The sequence below is a fragment of the Nelusetta ayraudi genome, unplaced genomic scaffold (assembly GCF_046127955.1).
Source record: "Nelusetta ayraudi isolate G7.1 ecotype Tasmania unplaced genomic scaffold, CSIRO-AGI_Nayr_v1 ptg000015l, whole genome shotgun sequence".
Lineage (NCBI taxonomy): Eukaryota > Metazoa > Chordata > Actinopteri > Tetraodontiformes > Monacanthidae > Nelusetta > Nelusetta ayraudi.
Genome location: NW_027466065.1, coordinates 2,429,371 through 2,449,635, shown reverse-complemented (window position 1 = coordinate 2,449,635; position 20,265 = coordinate 2,429,371). Strand labels below are relative to the sequence as shown.

The following is a 20,265-nucleotide window of genomic DNA, read 5'->3' as shown; positions in this document are numbered from 1 at the left end:
CCAATAAGTTCAGCTGCTCAGCCTTTCTCTCGAGTCAGGTGTACATTGACAGGTACATCCACTGCAAAGAATGATGCAACAGGTCAAAAAGGATCACAAACACAAAATTGAAGAACAGTAAAACATCATTCCGCATTAACATATTCAAAATTGCCCTCAGATACTAGAAAAGGTGCGAGACATTTTATAATTTACCTCTGGCTCTTGAAGAGTCATCGCTTTTCCATCGGACAACTGCTTAAAGATTTCTATTGGGAAAGACATAATTATTTTCTTCTTGCAAACAGAATCACAGTTTCTGTAATGCTTTTTTTTTTTTTTTTTTTCCTGAGTTGTCCCGATAAGTATTTTGAATACACTCACTGCTCATGCATTCAATGCGAATGACCATCGTGATAAAGCTCTCCATTGTGAGAACCATAGAGGAGGTGCCATAACGCAGAGCCAATAAATTCAGCATATCATCGCCAATCCTAAGTCCTGAAAAGGGTACATTACATTTAGTCATCTGCAGATTAGTTTTAGATTTAGTAAACATCAGAATGCTGAAAATATCCATTCAACAGAACAAAGTATGAATGGATTTTATATGTAACATTTAATACTATATTTAATTGATTAAATCAAGACAATTATTACTTTAAAAAAGTGGGCCTCATAATCCAAAGTTAAGAGTTCATTTGCATGGAATTTTTGTCTTCAAATGGCAAAATAGAATATAAAAAGAGCAGCTTTAATGCAAACAAACAATACAAGAGTAAATTTGGTTGCTGTGAACCAGGCAGGTGCAATGTAGTGTCGCGCTTCACAGACTGGTACTTTCGTCTACCTGTAGCCATTAAGGCATTTCTTAACTCGGTCAGTGACAGTGTTCCTGACTTATCAACATCAGTGCGGCAGAAAATGTCCTGGATAAGGAGAAGATAGTTTCCATTAGTGCAGTGGAGAATTTTTTTTAAAAAAATATATAAAATCAGGAAGGAATTTTGAATCGCAGGCAACGTGTTTTTTGTTTTTTACCTTGAATGTGGTGACCTTTTTCCAAAGGGAAAGAAATTCATCACCATTCAGTTTGCCTGTTACCGATGACTGTCAGCTTGTTAAGGCGGAAATTCCCTGCACCGTTTGTCCTGTTAAATCTAAAGCTATGGCAGCTTTGATATTGTGCGCTACAGTTCTGTAATCACACTTCAAACAATTTAGCAAAGTGTAAATAAATGACCGTAATGCCATAAAAAAAAAATCAACATCAGCAAAGAGGATACATCCATCAGCGCAACCATGCTGTGACAAGCATCGAGGCTAAAACCTCCACATTTCAAGTCTCCTGAACAGAATTGAAAAACACATATAAGAAATGATGTAACGCTAATGTAACCCATGATAGTTGAGTTTTATTTGAGTTGATGTCAGGTAGTTAGTCCAAACCTTTCAGGACGTTTTCATTCAGAAGATTCTGAAGCTGCTCCGCACCCACTTCTTCATACTGAGAAATCAAATGTAAATGGATTGTAAATGTATTTGTCTTACATTACTTTAACCTTGTAGGGAGGTGCAGCAAGGGTTCAATTGTGGTAAAAAAAATAAATACACAAAAAACGGAAGCTGCAGCAACCGTGTGGATAGCCACGACCATAGCTTGGATGCTAAAGTGTGGTTGCTGTTTAGAACTTCACAACAGTTAAAGAAGAACGATAACAAAGACCAAAGAATTGAATTTGGATATGTGGGCATTACCTTATCAGAAAATTGACGGAAAAGCATTCTCTTATTATCATCGCTGCCTTCATTTTCCACTGGCGCGTGCTGAAAACAGTGAGTTTTGTCAACTCTCTTGTATTACATACAACAGCAGCACTATTATGATGTGCTAGTAATGTGTTTTTCGGAAAGTGTGTCACCTCTTCTTCCTTATGTTCATGTCCATGGCCGTGTCCTGAGCTCTCACTAAGCAGAAAAAAACAACACATAGGTGTGTGAGTTATTCTTGGAGAAAAAAAATGTGCATTTACAATTTCAAACTTTAAACCTCTGGTCAGTTATTAATCTTAGTCTGGGGTTAGATTGGTGAGTCATGTGAAATGCACAACAACTAATTCATGTGTTAAAACAACTTACTGAAGATGTGCCTCAGCCTTGGAAAGGATGGTGATAATGAAGGAGGCGGTCTCATTTTGTTTGAAGGTAGATGGAACGATGACATAATCGCCAGGCTTCAGTGATACCAGCTCCATCACCTCGCGTGCATTTAGGTATTTTTTACTTTGGGCAGCTGGGTTTCTCCTGAAGAAAGATGCTTGGAACTTCCCTGTGGTATTTCTGTACTGTAGTGCATTGATGAACAGGTATTTTCATGGTCAGATTGACTCACTAGTATGGTAAATTGTCAATGAGGATTGTGGTAAAATGTAAACTTACTTCTTCAGGCACCTTGGAAAAATTGTGAGGCCACAGGAAGAGCACAGGAAGGGAATTATTTCAGATGAAATAAGAACATATTTTTTATTTTGTGAATTCTAATTTGAATTCTCAAGGGCAATACCAAGGTGAACTTACCTCAAACACAGAGAATCCAATGTGGAGGTTTTGGACAAGGCGTCTGTTCCTCTTGTCAGGCTTTTGCATGAGAGACACCAGCATGTTTTTTTCATTCTGTTCCGACGCACATTCACTGGACATCGCGTCAATCTTGACCCGATACTGTGGATTATTCCCGAAAGATTCTAGAATGACAAAGATTAAAACGATTGGCAGTATTATGGCAGGATTTTTTTTAAATCAGATAAAATGGATCTGTTAAAATGCCTAATTCCACTGTCTTGATATACAGTAATGTACTAGCTTAGTTTGGGTGTGCCGTTGTTATTGTGGGCTGGTTAATATACAGCTTGTTGAGCGAAGGAGGTAAAGCTATTCTAACCCTACACTACTGACAGGTTACTTGAATAGGGGAGAGTCATATTCAGGAATTCAGGCAATACCAAGGTTATTCATGCAGCCTCCTGCCGTGGTTCCGGCAACCCATCTGCCTTCATGGTAAGAGGTTTTCCAGTGGCATGAAGAGCTTCCATCAAGGAAATCAGGGCACAGACAACAGATGTCCAAATCACTGTAGAACCTACAGAAATCTTCCAACGTCATCCTGTTGGCAGCCAAGAACAAAATAGAGCCTGTTGTAAGACTTCCATATGCAATCTGTGCATGTGTATTATTACTGCATATTATTTTCATGAGTTTTGTTGTACTCTATCAATATGTTAAGGCTTACCAAAACTCTCCGTCATCTTGCTTTGCAAGGCACGTGTCTCGATCTTGGGGACTCACAGTTTGCCACAGGGATGACCTTTACAGATAATTTGTCAGTTAGGAAATAGGAGCGGCACCGATTTGGTTCTTCAGCAGGGTGTGTCTGTTGCATGCATCTTCTTCATAATCTATATATAAAAAAAATATATACTAAGATGGTACTAATTGCTCTACTGTGCGGGCGAACAAATGTTTTTATCGCTGTTACATATTATCGCTGCTGGTTGCATGGTCTGGGCATGTTAGAGTTCAGTTTGAATATGGTGCTTTCACATCCTGCCAAAACAATAACGGTTGACCTTTTCCCAGCATTTAATCAAAACAAAACAAGGTTGGCGGGTTTCCCCTGTTGCTTGTCCTGTTCAAACAGGCTTTAATGAAATCTAACAGCAAAAGGGCACAAGAGGACGCACGCACACACACACACACACACGCACACACACACACACACACACACACACACACACACACACAGATACACACTGTTTTCAGAGTTTACAGAGCTATAATTTTGCAGAGAGATAATTTTATGTCACAAAGTACTACTGCAACATAGAATTGGGGCGACTGTTGCTCAGGAGATAGAGTGGGTTGTCCAATGACCAAAAAGTTGGAGGTCCAAATCCCAATCTATCCTAGTCTGTCGTTGTGTCCTCTGACAAGACTTAACCCTAAATTGCTCCCAATGGGGCTGTGCAGGCCCCTTGCATGGCAGCAACCATGTGTGGATGAATGAGAGGCCTTTGCAAATTGCTTTGGGGTACTGTGCAGGTGCTGGAAAAGCGTTATATAAGTGCGGTCCATTTGCTTTCAGTCACTGTAGTTGTTGTAAATCTTCCAGAGCCTCTGAAACACTATACCTGTATGGATGCCAAAAGAGCCCAACCCAGCACTATGGGAAAGTCTTGCCACGTTATTGACCTTAAACTATGTCAGTGCAGACTTTTCCATTTCCAAACAGCCATTTGCGCTCTGCCAAAACACACCCTTCGGGCTTATCAACAAATGACAAGACAGCTGCAGATGAGCTTAAGAGGCCATCATTCCAAATGTCAGCAAGCCCATCTAAATCCTCTTTTTATCACAAAGAAAAATATACTTAGCACATCACTCAACAGATGATCCGGGTATAAAGTTATCTTACAATTGTGCCATCAAGAAAAAGCTAGTTTTTTACTCACTCATCACTCCAGTCTCCATTCCATTCTCCTCTGCCCCAGGGGTTCCATAAACGCACCAGTGTCACAATTTGCCCCCTGCTCATCATCTGACCAACAACAGCAACCACAACAAAACAATGTAACATTTATATCAACACCTGTTTAATATATCATTGCACTGTGGTTGTTGTTTAGGATGTAGGATGTAAAGAGAGAGAAAAAAAAAAGTAAGCACTTACCGGTCTCACACCTGTGACAGTGTAAGCGTGGCCTTGAACCAACCCATTTGGTAGAACCGTATTGTCTGATGTCTCCTACAAATTAAGATACCAGTGATGTTGGAAATGGTAGTCTTGTGCAGCATGTTTTATTTTTATTATTATTACATTTGTATGCCCAAAGACCCAAACGATGCCCATTTATTAAGTACAAATAATTTTTGTGGCAATATGTAAGTGAGTACTAAGTATTTCAGTGTTTTATTTTATAATGCAATTTTAGATTTTCTGACATAGATTATGAATTGACATTATATCCCTAAACTTTGCGGCTTGCATAAGTGCTCACTCTGACACCACAATGGTCTTAACAAATTTGGTAGGTGAAGGTTACAAAAATGTCAATATCTATTGCATAAGCTGTACATATATATGTGTGTGTGTGTGTGTGTGTGTGTGTGTGTGTGTGTGTGTGTATGCAGCACTACATTAATAGATGTGTTACATGTTACATATGTGTACATGTACATATTACACACACACACACACACACACACACACACACACACACACTGTATAGTGAATGAAATATAGCAATAGTCTCCTAGGGTAGCTGGCCAGTCACACCATCCGAGGTTGCTGCGTTGAACCTGGTGGTTAAATATTTTGTAAATGTGTGGTGAAATGTGACAATAGGAGCCATAACCGTGTGTTTTTTCTGTAGTGTAGCAGTACGCACCCCTTGCGGTGTACCGCAGCCCATCAGAGATTTGGATTGCGCGGCCCTGCTCATCAGGTCCCATAGATCTGAAGGAGGTTCTGATAAGTTGACAGATATGTGGACGCCACCAGTAAAGTCCACCAATGCCTCAGCTGGAGTTCCTGCGTTCATGTCCGAGTAGGAACCACACACCCTGACACAAATACACATAAAATGACTCAGAGGATGGATCTTCTTGTCAACATTCCATCTTTCTTTTTTACTCACTTGGCGTAGGCTTTCTCCAGCAGAGCGGGCCAGAACTCATTTGGATGTTTGGAGTGAACAAAAATAAGCCGTCCATCAAGTGTTGGTAGCTTGTCATCAATGACAACATCCACCCATCTTCCAAACCTCCAGAACTAGATATGGCAGAAAAGAGGGGAGTTGAATGTGGACAATGAAATGAATGTACATAGACATATCTCCAGATACTGCTGACAGTGGTTGGTTGTTTACCCTGAAGTGGAAAATCCCACAGTAGGACTCATCAAAGTTTTGATCAAGAGGAACAACTTGCTCAAGGATGTATTTCTGGAACGTCAGAGCTCCGATCGATGCAAGAAACCAGCAATTACCTGGAGTTTATGAGTAGGGTTGTTGGAAACATTTGAAAAGGTCACAAAACATAATTTTTAATTTAATGTACAATTTATGATACCTAGGCAGGTAGGCTGGCATAATGTATGATCTCTGGTGATTTTATAAATCTAGTTCTAGAGTTGGTATTGTACACATGCTGGCAAGCTATGTATTAGTTTGTTTGGATTAAAGATCCTTTTCCTGCGATGACATATTTCAAGTCAGTTCTGAGCCGTGAGCCGCCTTCCTTATTCCTCTGTCTTCCTCACAAATGTCATTTTTGAGATAGCAGAAAACAAATCAGTGAAACTAAACCTGATGACTTCATGACTTTTTATAGTGGTTATCAGGGCACCAGTAGCACTCACGCAGAAACCATTGTTCATTCACACCACAGTCATACTGGTGGTCGAAAGCTCCAACTGTTGCCACAGCTGCCCTGGGTGCCCATTAAGTGCCACTTCCTGACACAATTCCATCAGTTATAACAGATACCCTTGGTGAAACACAACATTTTTAAAGAATCACTAGTTCTCCTACCGATTAAACCTTGGCCAAAGTCAAACCTGGAGATCCCATCGACAGTGAAACAGGGATTGTTTGAAATGATCTGGAATAGATAAAAATGTACTTATTAATTTATACGTTTTTGTTAGATTTCCTTTTGTTAGAGAGATTTTTTTTTTGTTTGTATCATGATAACATTTCATTCATAGTATATTAATCATGTTATTCATATTGCTCTCATCAGGACACTTAACATTGGCTTACAATGACAGCAGCAATAACAACCAAATAACAATTTAGTTAGTAGCAAAGGATTTAGCTGAAGTGACGTGTTTTTGGAGTTGGCATTTGCAAATTTGCTGGCAGAACCATGTGTTTGTTGAACCAATGAGTTTTGATGCGAGATCACTTTTTTATAGCAATCAAAAACACTCACGGATGGTCTGCACCATTGTACTCTTTTCAATTCCTCGGGACTCAGAACGCCTTGGCCAATAGTCCGTCTGTCAGGTGGGAACATTTCATCGATGTAGCGAACATTTTTGATCTGACAGTACTGTTTCATCTGCTGGAAGTCTTGGTTGAGGAACTTCTCAGGGTTGGAAATGGTTCCAATGCCATTTTTCTTCTGCCGTGCATTTATGATACTCATACACACACCCGGTGCAGGCATCGTTGTGGTATCTTATCAATGCCTGTCAAGTGAAAACGGAAACATTAAATTTAAATTGATTATCAGATAATATAAAAAGTGCCTCCAAAAATTAAGTTCCAATAAACTTAAAAGTTTAGCTGGGTTCTTTTGTTTAGTTTTCTATCCAGACCTGCAACTAGATCTTGGACACTTTGAAAGTACCCTCAATTAATAACATGTTGTTTATACAAATGAACGACATGATGTCTAAATTTGTATGTTTTTATCCATGCCCACATGTTCAAATTCTCTTTTACACAAAACTGTTTATGCAAAACACTTCACTGGTTTACTCATCAGCAAAGCAAATGGAAGGGAAGACATCATTAAGAGAGCATGAAGATGATATTACCTTGCAATCAAGTAAAGAAAAAAGGAAATTTCCTGTGGCTGTTTAAATTTAACTGCGGGACACAATGGAAAACAGGTTCACTAATGTTACACTCTGCCGCGCTCCGTTTTTTAGCTATTAATCTCGCCAGCCACCAAATTCTCACAACTCATACACACTATGAGGAGTCAAATTGTAATATTCATTCAGCAGCAGAACATGGATCTGCATGAGTAATAGTACGAGAACTGTTTCTGAAAATGCGTTTTGCATGTGACAAAACTTTCTTACCAGTGTTTGCAGAGAGCAAGAGGAAGAGGTGTCCCGTGGTGGTGGAATGCGTGTGAGAGCAAAACATTCAAGCTCTTTTATACCTGCTCTCGCCTGAGGCTCCTGCTGTCTTTATAGGTTGTTCCCTGATGAGGCTGCAAGAAGTAACTTGCATTTGCAGGTGATGGACAGAGGGAGATCATATGAGTTTAAGGATCGCTGCTGTTTTAAGCTATCAAATGTATAGTTGTTGGCCACGTTAGTTATTGAGGCTGTAAATCTGTCACAGCAACAATTTAGCCTCTGCTGCAATAATTGTGAAAAAGCATATCTTAAACTTTTTTTTGGGGGGGGGGGGGTTGGAACTTGGTTAACTCAGGATAAATACAGCCTTACCCTTATATAATGAAAGGCCACATACCTTCTACAGAGGAGCGATTAAACCTGTTTGTTCACTTAAGGTGTGTTGGCTGTGGACTTACTGCATGTTGTGTTGTTGAAAGGTGAATGTGCACTGACAGACGCAGGAGGGGAGTAGCTTAAAAAAAACAAAAACAAGAAGTAAGTCTTATGCTCGTCGTAATATACCTGCATTTCATTGAAAAAAAAAAAATTTGATTGATACTTTGCCCACATTTCATTAAACGTATATGTACATAAAGATGTTTAGATTTCGAAAACATTATGTGCGCCTTTTTAATTGGCTCATGAAGACTGAGTTTTCACTGTTAGAAGGTGACTGCGCAGAAGTGTCTGCTTTGGAGATGATGGAAGCAAGAGATTAGGTTTGAGTCAGGCATGTTTATTACCTGGATACTTGGATTGACACGGAAGACAGACAGGACAGACAGAAGCTAGTTGAGGTCATGTAATGTCATGCAATCTTATTATTTGACCTTTAACTTCACTCATGAGTAAAACACTAGGAGTGACTATTCCAGTTATGCCTGGGTTAGAAGTGGAATTGACAAAGTTTATTAATTTTTAGATCCCTATTAGCTGCTGCAGTGTGCAGACTGCAGAGTGATCAACTTGAGTCAGTCAAGCTTTATTTTAATCAAACTTTATTGCTCAAGTTTGCAAAAACAATCTGCCCAAAATGGCTCCAAATTCACTACTGGAGCAACGCCTATACTACACTTGGACCAACAAACCAGGTGTAAAAAAAAATATTATGAAATAATAACATACGTATATCACAATATTAAAATAAATAAACTAACTAACTAACTAAAAAAAAACCTTAACACAAAGAAAAAAAAATCCTCAGACAGATTTGCAGATGATGGACGTTATTACAACAGTATGAGTATTTTACTGTTGCTTGTTTATGGAATTAAGATTTTGTTACTTAATTGCTCACATATTTGTATGGTTGTATTACTTGTGTTTGTTGTTTTTTTTCATTTTCATTTGAAAAAAATTAACATGACACTGACTAGTGTTATATATATGTATGTATATATATATATATATATATATATATAGTGGATATCATTTTATTGTATTTCCAGGGAATGTGTCAGGTAAAATATAATCTCAAATCAAAGCCATAAAACTTTATTGTTCCTAAGAAAGGCAGTTCACTTGCAATATCACACGTCACAAACCCAGATCAATGCCCAACAACGGAGGTGACTGAAGAACACAACAGCAGGTTAAATATAAGATGATTAAAGTAAAGTTAGATATGAAAAAAATAATAATTAAAATGCAATACATTCATGTGATATAATATCAAAGCCCTGTCAACCTTGTCTGATAGTAATCTTCTTCTAAGGAAATTCAGGTATCTTTATTGATCCACCCAACCACCCTAGCGATTCTCAGTAGGAAATTAGGTTTGTTGCTTTTGTTTTCTGTGCTGTCATTATCTGTTTCAGAGCTCAATGGCCATGTTTACTTTTATGGGATTGCTGGTTCTTGGACGATTGGAGCTCTGACCTTCCAGGATGACAACCTGGAGCAGGAAGAGGATTACTTTGGACTGTTCTGGACTTCAGGGTAACTTGGGTAACCAAATTCCTAACCACTGAACGGTGATTGAAGTTGTACATGGGTATAACCTATATGGTTAGGTGGGATTATTTATTATATCTTAAAATATTTTCCTTTTTTATACATTTTCAAATCTGGAGGTCTGGAGGATGTATCGATGTCATTATTGATAACAAACTGCCAACAATCAATCAACGTCTTATTTTCGTTCACTCCAAAGACCCATATTAGTTCTGGCCTGCTCTGCTGGAGAAAGCCTACACCAAGTATGGAAAGGAGCAAGAACTTAAAGAGTTTGATTAACTCTTTTTGTGTTTAGGTCTTTCATTTTTTGTTACCAAGTACTTGTTTTTCATTGCTCAATACCTATAATGCCTCATAAATAACTTCTAATTTCACAAATGTATGCTAATGTTGTCTAATAGCTAAAGTGGATGGCGATTTCTTCTTCTTTCTTTCTTTCTTTCTTTCTTTCTTTTTTTATCCGGCCTTGGACTATCCGTACAGGAACAGGTGAATTCGGGTGTGAATGACTGATTTGTAACAACCTGGTTGGCACGCAAGTAAAATAGAGAAGAGAGGTAACAGGGAGTGAAACCCACTGCCTGCCATAAACGTAAGTTAGTAACAGGACACCGCCGTTTTTATTCTATTCATTTATTCATTTATTCCGACGGGGTTCAAAGTGCGTGTGCTCAGTCTCTGACTGGGTGTGTTTGTGTTTGCGAACTTGTACGCCGATGAACGTACGTCGACAAAAAATACGTTTCGTGACTCCCACTACCTTAGTACCAACGCATCGTATTTATCCGCAGTCCTCCTTTCTGCCATGGTCGCGTACATGTCACGCGCAGGTCCTCCTGTCGTTGACTTTCTGGCGGTTCTTTCCGAAATATTGTTTATACTTGAGTGTAAAGAGAAGCTAGACGCTGTGGTGCACAGTTGTGGTGTTGACAGCGGCGTTTTGTGACGAGACAGATAGCAGAAGTACCAGTGTCTGAACTCCTTTTCAGCCTCTCTGTCAAATGATTTATTTTGAAGAACATAGTCACTTTTAGGCGAATGGTTAATTGATCATTAGTTTTTATTGGGAATAATGCAGTACCTTGTGACAAATGAAAAAGACTGTTACACGTAACATTATAGAAGCGTATATATTTCTCTTGTGTGACAGAACAGAGCATACGGAAAAAAGAATCAAGAGCTTGGAGGAGCCTTCACCGAGGACGGACTGGGTAAGTGTACATGCAGCTTTTATGAAGACTGCTGAGTCATGATGATAGAACAGCTTGTGTTTTTACCCTTATCCACTTCAGGATAGTCCATCATACAGTGATTTATTTATTTATTTTTTTTATTTTTTTTTTTCTCCAGATATTGGCTTTGAAATGTTTATTGGTAAATGGTGGTTTAAATGCAGTTGTGGCTTTCAACATTACTGCGTCTTATCTTAAATATTCAGGGCTTGACACTGAAGAAAATATTTTTCCTAACCAAATGATACTGTTGCACAGCAATAAATTGGAGAATACTGATCAACAAAAAGAAAGTAATTGTTGCCTCTGGTCATATGAAATGTTGTTGCTTTATAAACGTGATTGGGTGAGAATGAGAATGAGGTTAAAATCAAGATTGATACCTCATATCACTTTTATAAGTTGCCCTCAAGGTAAATTCAAAACAGGGAACCAAGTATAGTTTAGTCGCAGGAAGCATAAAAACAGCACAGTAAAAGTCAGATAGCACGAATCAGAATAACTTGAGTTTAACACAGAAAACAGTGGAATCTTTTTGGTTTCAGATTATCTGTTGAGTCGTTGTGCAATGAATCCAGTTTCTCTACCATTCCGTATAGAGTCAAGTGTACATTGACACGAACAGCCACTGCAAAGAATAAGGTCAGAAATGCAGATCAAGCATGGACACAAAAAGGAAGAATAGCCAGTAGTCTGTTTACATCAACATTGTGGTAAATTGCTATTGCAATCATTTTCTTTCACTTCAAATTGTCTGGAGGTGGAAAAATGTTACATCTAAAAACTGGATTCAAGTACAAGAAATTATGCCAGACTTCTCATTTACCTCTGGTTCTTGAAGAGTCATGGCTTTTCCATCAGACAACTGCCTGAAGATTTCTATTGAGAAAGACATAATTCTTTCGTTCTTGCAAACAGAATCAACGTTTCTGTAAGTCTTTTTGTTTTATTTTTTTTTATTGAGTTGTCCAGGCGCATAGTCCGAACTGAATATACTCACGGGTCATGCATTCCAAGCGAAGGACCAGGGCGATGAAGCTCTCAAGTGTAATGACTCCAGAGGAGGTGCCATAGCGCACAGCGAGCAAATTCAGCATTTGATCACCAATCATCCTCCCTGACAAGGGTGCATGGAAATGAATCATCTGCACGTTACTTTTAAATTTAAGAAGCATTTTAACACCTATCCAACTTAAAATAGTTGAGAACTAAGAAGTAGTAGTTGTAGTAGTAGTAGGCTGATGTATATAATACGTATGTATTTTGTAATGGTAAGTAAAGGTAAAAAAAAATGAATAGAATATACAACACTTAAATAACATATTACATCATTTATTATTTACGATAGAAAAATCTAAGTGATGTCCCCATTTGATTTCTATTGCCGTGCTTTATATTTTAAACAACGTACAGTGTTTAAAAGTAAAATCCTATAAATATAAATGTGATTTTATTTTAAATATAATTTCAGCTTGTACATACCGTACAATACAAATCTTATTTCTTCTTTTTACTACGCACCAGACAAGCGGAATAAATGTATGCTTTAAAATGTGTTGTGTTTTGCAAACAAGATGAAGATATTGTCATCTACCTGTAGCCATGAAGGCATTCCTTAACTCTTTCAGTGACAGTGTTCCTGTTTTTGAAATGTCACTGCGGAAGAAAATGTCCTGTTCAAAGAGAAGACAGTTTCCGTGAGTGTTGCGGAGTAAATTTCTTGGTAGGAAATACGAATGGAATTATAAATCGGAGTCAACTTTGGTTTTTACCTTATATATGGTGACCTTCTTCCAAAGGCGAACAAATTCCTCACCGTTCAGCCTGCCTGTTACCGATGTCTGCCAGCTTGTTAGGGCAGAAATTCCCTGCTCGTTTTGTTCCGTTATTCTAACCCTATGGCAGCTTTGATTTTGTGTACTGCATTTCTGTTATGTAATCATGTGTACCTTCTTAAAGTGTGACATTTTTTACAAAGAGGATACATCCATCAGAGCTACCATGCTCTGACAAGCATCGATACTAAAACCTCCAGACTTCAAGTCTCCTAAATACAATCAAGAAAAAAAAAAAAAAACATGATACACAACGTTGGCAACATTAACCCATGATAGTTGTTATCACTTGTCAGTTAGTTTAACAGTCCAAACCTTTCAGGACTTGTTCATTCAAAAGTTCCTGAAGCTGCCTTGCATCCACTTCTTCATACTGAGTAATAATAAAAAAAAAAAAAAACATACTTCTGGTTATCCTACATTACACTAAACCTGTTCATGAAGCAAAGAAGCATGTTTTTTTTAGGAATTGGCAAGGGTGCAGTTCCAAAATGTTCCTATGTTGTACAATCACAAAGACAGTCACTAAAGGGATTTTCTCTTCTCCCTTCAAACAGCCTTTTGTGGCTGCAAAACAATGAATTGGTGCACAAAGATATTACCTTGTCAGAAAACTGATGGAAAACCATTCTCTTATTGTCCTCATCACCTACAGTTTCCATTGGAGAGTGCTGAAAAACAGTGGGGGTTGGCAACTCTATTTTGTTACTAGTATCTAGTTGTCGTATTGTTGGAAGTAAAAAGCTATAGACTGTAAGCTCTAAGACTGTATCAACAGCTTAAATGTTGTGATTGTGAACATAATTGTCTTTTGACGTGCTTCACCTCCGCTTCCAATTGTTCTTGTTGATGGTCCCCGGAGTTTTCACTGAGCGGAAGAAAAACATACAGGTGTGTGAATTATTCTAAAAAAAAACAAAAAAACGTAGTAATTATAAACCTCAGGTTAGTTGTTAATCTTAGTCTGGGGTTTGATTGATGAGTCATGTCTTTCTACCTAGAGTGTCAAATGCACAACAACTAATTCATGTGTTAAAACAACTTACTGAAGATGTGCCTCAGCCTTGGAAAGGATGGTGATAATGAAGGAGGCGGTCTCATTGGGTTTGAAGGTAGATGGAACGATGACATAATCGCCAGGCTTCAGTGATACCAGCTCCATCACCTCGCGTGCATTTAGGTATGTTTTGCTTTGGGCAGCTGGATTTCTCCTGAAGAAAGATGCTTGGAACTTCCCTGTGGTATTTCTGTACTGTAGTGCATTAATGAACAGGTATTTCGATGGTCAGATTGATTTAGTAGGATGGTAAACTGTCAATGAGGATTGTGGTAAAATGTTAGCTTACTTCTTCAGGCACCTTGGAAAAATGGTGAGGCCACAGGAAGAGCACAGGAAGGGAATTATTTTTATTTATTTTTTATTTATTTTGTGAATTCTAATTTGAATTCTCAGGGGCAATACCAAGGTGAACTTACCTCAAACACAGCGAATCCAATGTGGAGGTTTTGGACAAGGCGTCTGTTCCTCTTGTCAGGCTTTTGCATGAGAGACACCAGCATGTTTTTTTCATTCCGTTCCGACGCACATTCACTGGACATCGCGTCAATCTTGACCCGATACTGTGGATTAGTCCAGAAAGATTCTAGAATGACAAAGATTAAAACAATTGGCAGTATTATGGCAGGTTATTGTGTTGCCAGTTAATCTGGTGAAGAGATAAAGCAGGGAAATCTTCAGCTGAAAAATGGATTCGTTAAAATGCCTAATTGCATTAGTTTGGGTGTGCCATTGTTATTGTGGGCTGGTTAATATACAGCTTGTTGAGCGAAGGAGGTAAATCTATTCTAACCCTACACTGTCCTACTGACAGGTTACTTGAATAGGGGAGAGTCATATTCAGGAATTCAGGCAATACCAAGGTTATTCATGCAGCCTCCTGCCGTGGTTCCGGCAACCCATCTGCCTTCATGGTAAGAGGTTTTCCAGTGGCATGAAGAGCTTCCATCAAGGAAATCAGGGCACAGACAACAGATGTCCAAATCACTGTAGAACCTACAGAAATCTTCAAACGTCATCCTGTTGGCAGCCAAGAACAAAATAGAGCCTGTTGTAAGACGCGTATTGTTAACCCACTATTAATCTTTCTATATGTTAACACTTACCAAAACTCCCCGTCATTCTGATTATGAAGGCACTTCTCTCGGTCCAGGGAACTGACCGTTTGCCACAGGGGTGACCTTTAGATATAATTTGTCATTTAAGAAATAGGAGCGGCACCACTTGACAATAGGTTCTCTAGCAGGGCATGACTGGTCTTAGTTCTGTTTCGGTCGACTTGTGTTTGTTTTGTTTTTATTAACAGCACTGCAGCTCTGTGGGAGTCCTGAGGTGTATAATAACACAATACCATGGCTGTTGATTCAGTAGAAAACAGTCTTGTCCTTACTTATCACTCCAGTCTTTATTCCACTCTCCTCTGCCCCAGGGGTTCAATAAGCGCACCAGTTTGACTGCTTGCCCTCGGCTCATCAGCTGACCAACAAATAAAATGCAAACTAAAGTTTGTACCAGCAACTATCACATGCCAATGAACAGCTGAATGTTCAGTGTACAGCAGGATGGGTTGATGAACAGTCTTCATTTCCCCCCCCCCAAACATTATTGCATCTGCAATGCCTGTGAACAAATCGATCTGTTTACCTGGTTCACACCTGTGACAGTGTAGGCATGGCCTTGAACCAATCCATTTGGTAGAACTGTATTGTCTGGAGTCTCCTACAAGGCAGGATGTAGACATTTAGTCAATTTCTTTCACAGTAGGGCACTGTGTGCTGTGATTAACACTCAGCGACCTCTGAAAAAATAAGTGCAAGATTCAAGATTTAGCAGAAAAGCTATTTCCCATCTGTCGTCTGCCAGTGTTGCGACATACTTTTGATTCATTTTTGGTCATAAAATGACGTAGCCAAAGCTAAACCCATTTGTCAATCACTGGCAACCGAGGCTGCTGGTATCATATTGAGATGTTTTGGTGCTTTACACAATGTTGTAATTTTAACATGTACACCTTAAAATATTACTTTCATATTCATTCCATTATTATATTATATTTCATTATACAGAAAAGTTTGTGCATAAAGACAAATTGTATATTTTGTGAAAGTTACAAAATATACAATATAATATAATACATCACAACATCAATGTATCGTGAATCAAATATAACAATGGCCTTGTAGGGTCTTATTGGGTCTTGTATGGTCCAGTTGCACCACTTGAGGTTCCCTGCACAGAACCTTGTGTTCAAATATTTTGTGAATATCATGGTGACAGACAAAAGTGTTTTTTCTGTAGTGTAGCAGTACGCACCCCTTGCGGTGTACCGCACCCCATCAGAGATTTGAATTGCGCGGCCCTGCTCATCAGGTCCCATAGATCTGAAGGAGGTTCTGATAAGTTGACAGATATGTGGACGCCACCAGTAAAGTCCACCAATGCCTCAGCTGGAGTTCCTGCGTTCATGTCCGAGTAGGAACCACACACCCTGACACAAATACACATAAAATGACTCAGAGGATGAATCTTCTTGTCAACATTCCATCTTTCTTTTTTACTCACTTGGCGTAGGCTTTCTCCAGCAGAGCGGGCCAGAACTCATTTGGATTTTTTGAGTGAACAAAAATAAGCCGTCCATCAAGTGTTGGTAGCTTGTCATCAATGACAACATCCACCCATCTTCCAAACCTCCAGAACTAGATATGGCAGAAAAGAGGGGAGTTGAATGCGGACAATGAAATGAATGTACATAGACATATCTCCAGATACTGCTGACAGTGGTTGGTTGTTTACCCTGAAGTGGAAAATCCCACAGTAGCCCTCATTGAAGTTTTGATCAAGAGGAACAACTTGCTCAAGGACAACATTCTGAAACGTCAGAGATCCGATCGATGCAAGAAACCAGCAATTACCTGGAGTTTAAAAAACATAAAACTTTTTTATTATTATGAGATATGATATGATAGATTATTAGTATATATTATGGTAGCCGTAGAATTTTTTACAGGGTCAATTTTTATATGTTGGTTTTATTGCATGGAACTCACTGCAGTGCTGACAGTGCACACAGGCTGGCAGGGCAACAGTATCTTACATGGATTTCTTTGGGGTGGGAGACATTCGATAGTGTGTGATACAAATAAAAATATATAATATAAAATATTGTCTTTTTTTTCTGTCCTATCTTTTCTTTTCTTTTTTTCTTTTCTTTTTTTAAGTACAACCCGAAATAGGCTTGTCTTGTAATTGTTGTAGTTTTGAAATGGAAAGATCACCTGTTTGGCATTAGTAGGTAATAGATGTCTTACAATGTATCAGCCATAGACCACAATGGAATTGAGGGGAAACTGGGGCCTGTTTCACAAAGCAAGTATCGTGAGAACTCTGGCCCTGTTTTCACTTGGTCACTTGTAACTGTTTTGGGGGATTGGATCACGAGAACGGATCTCGAACTCGAATTTCTCTCCATCTCGACCCTCTTAAAGTCACACACGGCTTTTGATTTCCTCATTCATTCAGTCAGCACAATTATCTTTTTGAGGGTTAATGTTTCACTTCACAGTCGATCTTTTATAACACAAAACCTAATCCATCCGCACATCAGCAACATCACCAGCCGTACTAATACTCTTACATTCTAGCAGATATTGTGCATTGCGTTTCTTTGCAAAATGGAAGTTTGTTTTGTACAATGTCGGAGATGCAGAGCACTTGAGCGAGGCCAATATATGCACTCTAGTCATAAAAAGCGTGAGTAAGCATGAGTTGGCAGAGTAGAGGCCTGTGTTAATTTGATTGGGCCTAATTATTTACCAGATGATATAGATTAGAACGATCCGCCTCCTTTATTCCCCCTCATAAATTATGCAGAGGTATTACCGACATTTCGTCTGAAAGTGCCGTCAATTGTGCCCCCCCCCCCCCAGGATATATTTTTTAAGCTATAATTCAAGCAGTTTTCCCCTCTGATATTATTATGATTGCAACGTACTACATTTAAACTTGCGCATTGACGCGCTGCAGTGGTTCTGCACTTTAAAAAAAAAAAAAAAAAACACGTTCAAACTTGCTTTGTGAAACGGACCCTGTGCTCTCTGAAGATGTAACACGGCCCATTAGTGAAACACATAGTTCTTAAAGAATGCCCAGTTCTCCTACCAATCTCGCCTTGGCCAAAGTCAAACCTGGAGACCCCGCCAACAGTGAAAGAGGGATAGGGAGAAATTAGCTGGAACAGAGGAAATGCTGCTGTTATTATCATTAGTAGTAGTAGTAGTAGTACCGTAATTTCCGGTCTAGAAGCCGCTACTTTTTCCCCATGCTTTGAACCCTGTGCTTTACACAACGGTGCGGCTAATCTATGGTTTGTTTGTTGTTGTTTTTTTGTTTTTTTTACAGCTAACGGCCACTAGGCGACCCAAAAATCCTCAACCTATGGATTTGTCTTTGTGATCTCCGGTGCGTCGCTGCCTCGAGTTCTGGTCCGACTCCATACCAATTAACCGAGGTAATCCGCGGTGCGAGTCCAGAGTCGCAGGCTCGCGGACCCGTTTCCTGACGAAACACCTGCGGCTTATAGTCCAGTGCGGCTTGTATATGTACACATTTGTTTTTCCCCCTAAATTTAGCTGGTGCGGCTTATATGCAGGTGCGCTTTATAGTCCGGAAATTACGGTAGCAGTTATAGCAGTAGTAATAGTACGAGAATTTATAGCAGTAATTGTAGTAGTAGTAGTAGAAGTAGTAGTAGTAGTAGTAGTATTAGTACTGTTATGTTGGTAAAAAAGTAATCCATTTTATTCTTATTCTCTTATTGTCCCCCATCAGAACACTCTACATCAGTTTTCAAAGAAAATCAATAAAATCAACAAAAACTAACTATTGTTACCAAAACTGTATTCTGATTTACTTCTGAATACTTGAAACGTGCCTAAGCTGCTAACAATGCAAATGTCAGCGTACTGCTTATTGTTTCCAAATTTAAAGGATCAACAACAAATGTTTGCAATTTTACACTTAACGTCATTGAAAAAGTTCACCAGCTGTGACTGGCGTTCGCAGTAAGAGTTCCCTCAGTTCAGCTTGATTTGCTGCATATTTAAAAACTGAAGCACGTTCGTTGAACCGAGAGAGAGAGCAGCGATGTGAGATCACGCCTCTGACTCCTCGCCACGAAAACACTCACGTATGGCCTCTTCCACACCACTCTATGGAGTCTTTCAGGGCTCAAAACGCCTGAGCCAATAGACCACTTGTTTGGAGGGAACGTGTCATCGATGTAGCGAACATTTCGGTTCCGACAGAGCTGTCGTATCTGCTGGAAGTCTTGGTTGAGGAACCTCTCGGGGTTGGATGTGGTTCCAAAGCCATTTTTCTTGTTCCGTGCAGTCATGATACTCGTACACACACCAGGCGCTGCCATGGCTGCAGTGTCTGATGTCTGCGAAGAGAAAATTAAAACATTTTTTTTGTTTTTTTTAATTCTGAGGATGCTTGGGGCCTTTACATATGCGAGTTTAGAGCAGACATGGTACTTTTTATACTTTTTACTTTTTATTGTGGTGAGACATCAGATTCCCTTAAAGTGTCCATGGTCGCAGTTGTTGAAAGTAAAATTAACGCCAGGACAATGTCATAGGGCCACACACCGTGCAGAGCTCAGCATTTATCCACAATGCGTATCCAAGCACCAAACACTACAGAGCCCTTTCAAACTATAATGTTTATTCAACAGCACAGTGTTGACCTATCCTACCCACAACCCAGGTGTGAACCGAGTTATTTCTTCAAAGTGTACTTTGCATGCAGGAAACTTTATCTTACCAGAGCTGGCAGAGAGGGACAGCGCTGTCGGTCCGTTGTGGTTGAATGGGGGTGAGATGGAATCGTTCCACCGCTTTAGTACCCAGGGCACCTGCTGCTGATAAGAGATCAGGTGATAGGTCGCGAGCACACACATGAGTGTGGGAATAAATTCATGTCGCCTCAAGTTATTTTGTTGTATGTTTTCATGTCAGAGGAGTTACTGAAAGCATACAACTGCCACCTTAAGAATCCTCCAGCTGAGAGAAGTAGCAGTAGATGTTTTTCTTTTAACTCAAAGGTAAATATAGCATCACTCTTACATAATACCAAGATGTCCTCTGAGCGGCGATGAAAGGTGTGTGTACTCCTTTAAGAGGTGTTGACAGTGGACGTCTTGCAAGTTGCATGCTCACATGCTCCCTGTCGTAAAATATGCAGTTTTCCACCAAAAGATGGCATGCAGTCTGTTTCAGACCTCATTGTCAT

General features: G+C 39.3%; 2 protein-coding genes across 4 annotated transcripts; both read right to left on the bottom strand.

The window, feature by feature from the left end:
• On the bottom strand, positions 1-7,991 carry LOC142886360 (calpain-1 catalytic subunit-like). 3 transcript variants are annotated; one of them, XM_076023439.1, is made up of 22 exons: positions 7,850-7,991; positions 6,970-7,228; positions 6,567-6,636; positions 5,904-6,022; positions 5,673-5,806; positions 5,424-5,598; positions 4,706-4,780; positions 4,488-4,573; positions 3,269-3,343; positions 2,982-3,142; positions 2,557-2,723; positions 2,419-2,430; positions 2,119-2,324; positions 1,902-1,947; positions 1,738-1,806; positions 1,429-1,486; positions 1,266-1,327; positions 1,021-1,089; positions 830-908; positions 364-480; positions 196-248; positions 1-61 (listed from the first exon to the last, which is right to left on the bottom strand). In XM_076023439.1, the coding sequence occupies exons 2-22, from the start codon at positions 7,204-7,206 to the stop codon at positions 35-37; spliced, it is 2,097 nt and encodes a 698-aa protein (XP_075879554.1). In that variant the 5' UTR covers positions 7,207-7,228; positions 7,850-7,991; the 3' UTR covers positions 1-34. The 3 variants fall into 3 exon arrangements, with proteins under 3 accessions (XP_075879554.1, XP_075879553.1, XP_075879555.1); XM_076023438.1 differs by lacking the exon at positions 2,419-2,430 and having other exon boundaries at positions 2,119-2,326; positions 2,547-2,723; XM_076023440.1 differs by lacking the exons at positions 830-908; positions 1,021-1,089; positions 1,266-1,327; positions 2,419-2,430 and having other exon boundaries at positions 2,119-2,326; positions 2,547-2,723.
• A 2,901-nt stretch (positions 7,992-10,892) lies between these two features.
• On the bottom strand, positions 10,893-20,258 carry LOC142886361 (calpain-1 catalytic subunit-like). The gene is made up of 22 exons (XM_076023441.1): positions 19,798-20,258; positions 19,160-19,414; positions 18,133-18,202; positions 16,768-16,886; positions 16,537-16,670; positions 16,288-16,462; positions 15,619-15,693; positions 15,365-15,450; positions 15,081-15,155; positions 14,834-14,994; positions 14,394-14,560; positions 14,264-14,275; positions 13,964-14,169; positions 13,743-13,785; positions 13,520-13,588; positions 13,233-13,290; positions 13,068-13,129; positions 12,855-12,923; positions 12,677-12,755; positions 12,083-12,199; positions 11,909-11,961; positions 10,893-11,710 (listed from the first exon to the last, which is right to left on the bottom strand). Exons 2-22 carry the CDS (start codon positions 19,394-19,396, stop codon positions 11,684-11,686), a joined length of 2,094 nt encoding a protein of 697 aa, XP_075879556.1. The 5' UTR covers positions 19,397-19,414; positions 19,798-20,258; the 3' UTR covers positions 10,893-11,683.
• Positions 20,259-20,265: the final 7 nt, after the last annotated feature.

Excerpts from the sequence above, each read along its gene's own strand:
- LOC142886360 (XM_076023438.1), bottom strand. The coding sequence starts at position 7,206 with ATGCCTGCACCGGGTGTGTGTATGAGTATCATAAATGCACGGCAGAAG. Across the intron at positions 4,574-4,705 it reads CTGTCACAGGTGTGAGACCG|ATGATGAGCAGGGGGCAAAT; the intron begins GTAAGTGCTTAC and ends GTTGTTGGTCAG. Across the intron at positions 3,143-3,268 it reads CAAGATGACGGAGAGTTTTG|GATGACGTTGGAAGATTTCT; the intron begins GTAAGCCTTAAC and ends GGCTGCCAACAG.
- LOC142886361 (XM_076023441.1), bottom strand. The coding sequence starts at position 19,396 with ATGGCAGCGCCTGGTGTGTGTACGAGTATCATGACTGCACGGAACAAG. Across the intron at positions 14,561-14,833 it reads AGGCTGCATGAATAACCTTG|AATCTTTCTGGACTAATCCA; the intron begins GTATTGCCTGAA and ends TTGTCATTCTAG. Across the intron at positions 12,924-13,067 it reads GCATGGTAGCTCTGATGGAT|ACATCGGTAACAGGCAGGCT; the intron begins GTATCCTCTTTG and ends ACAAGCTGGCAG.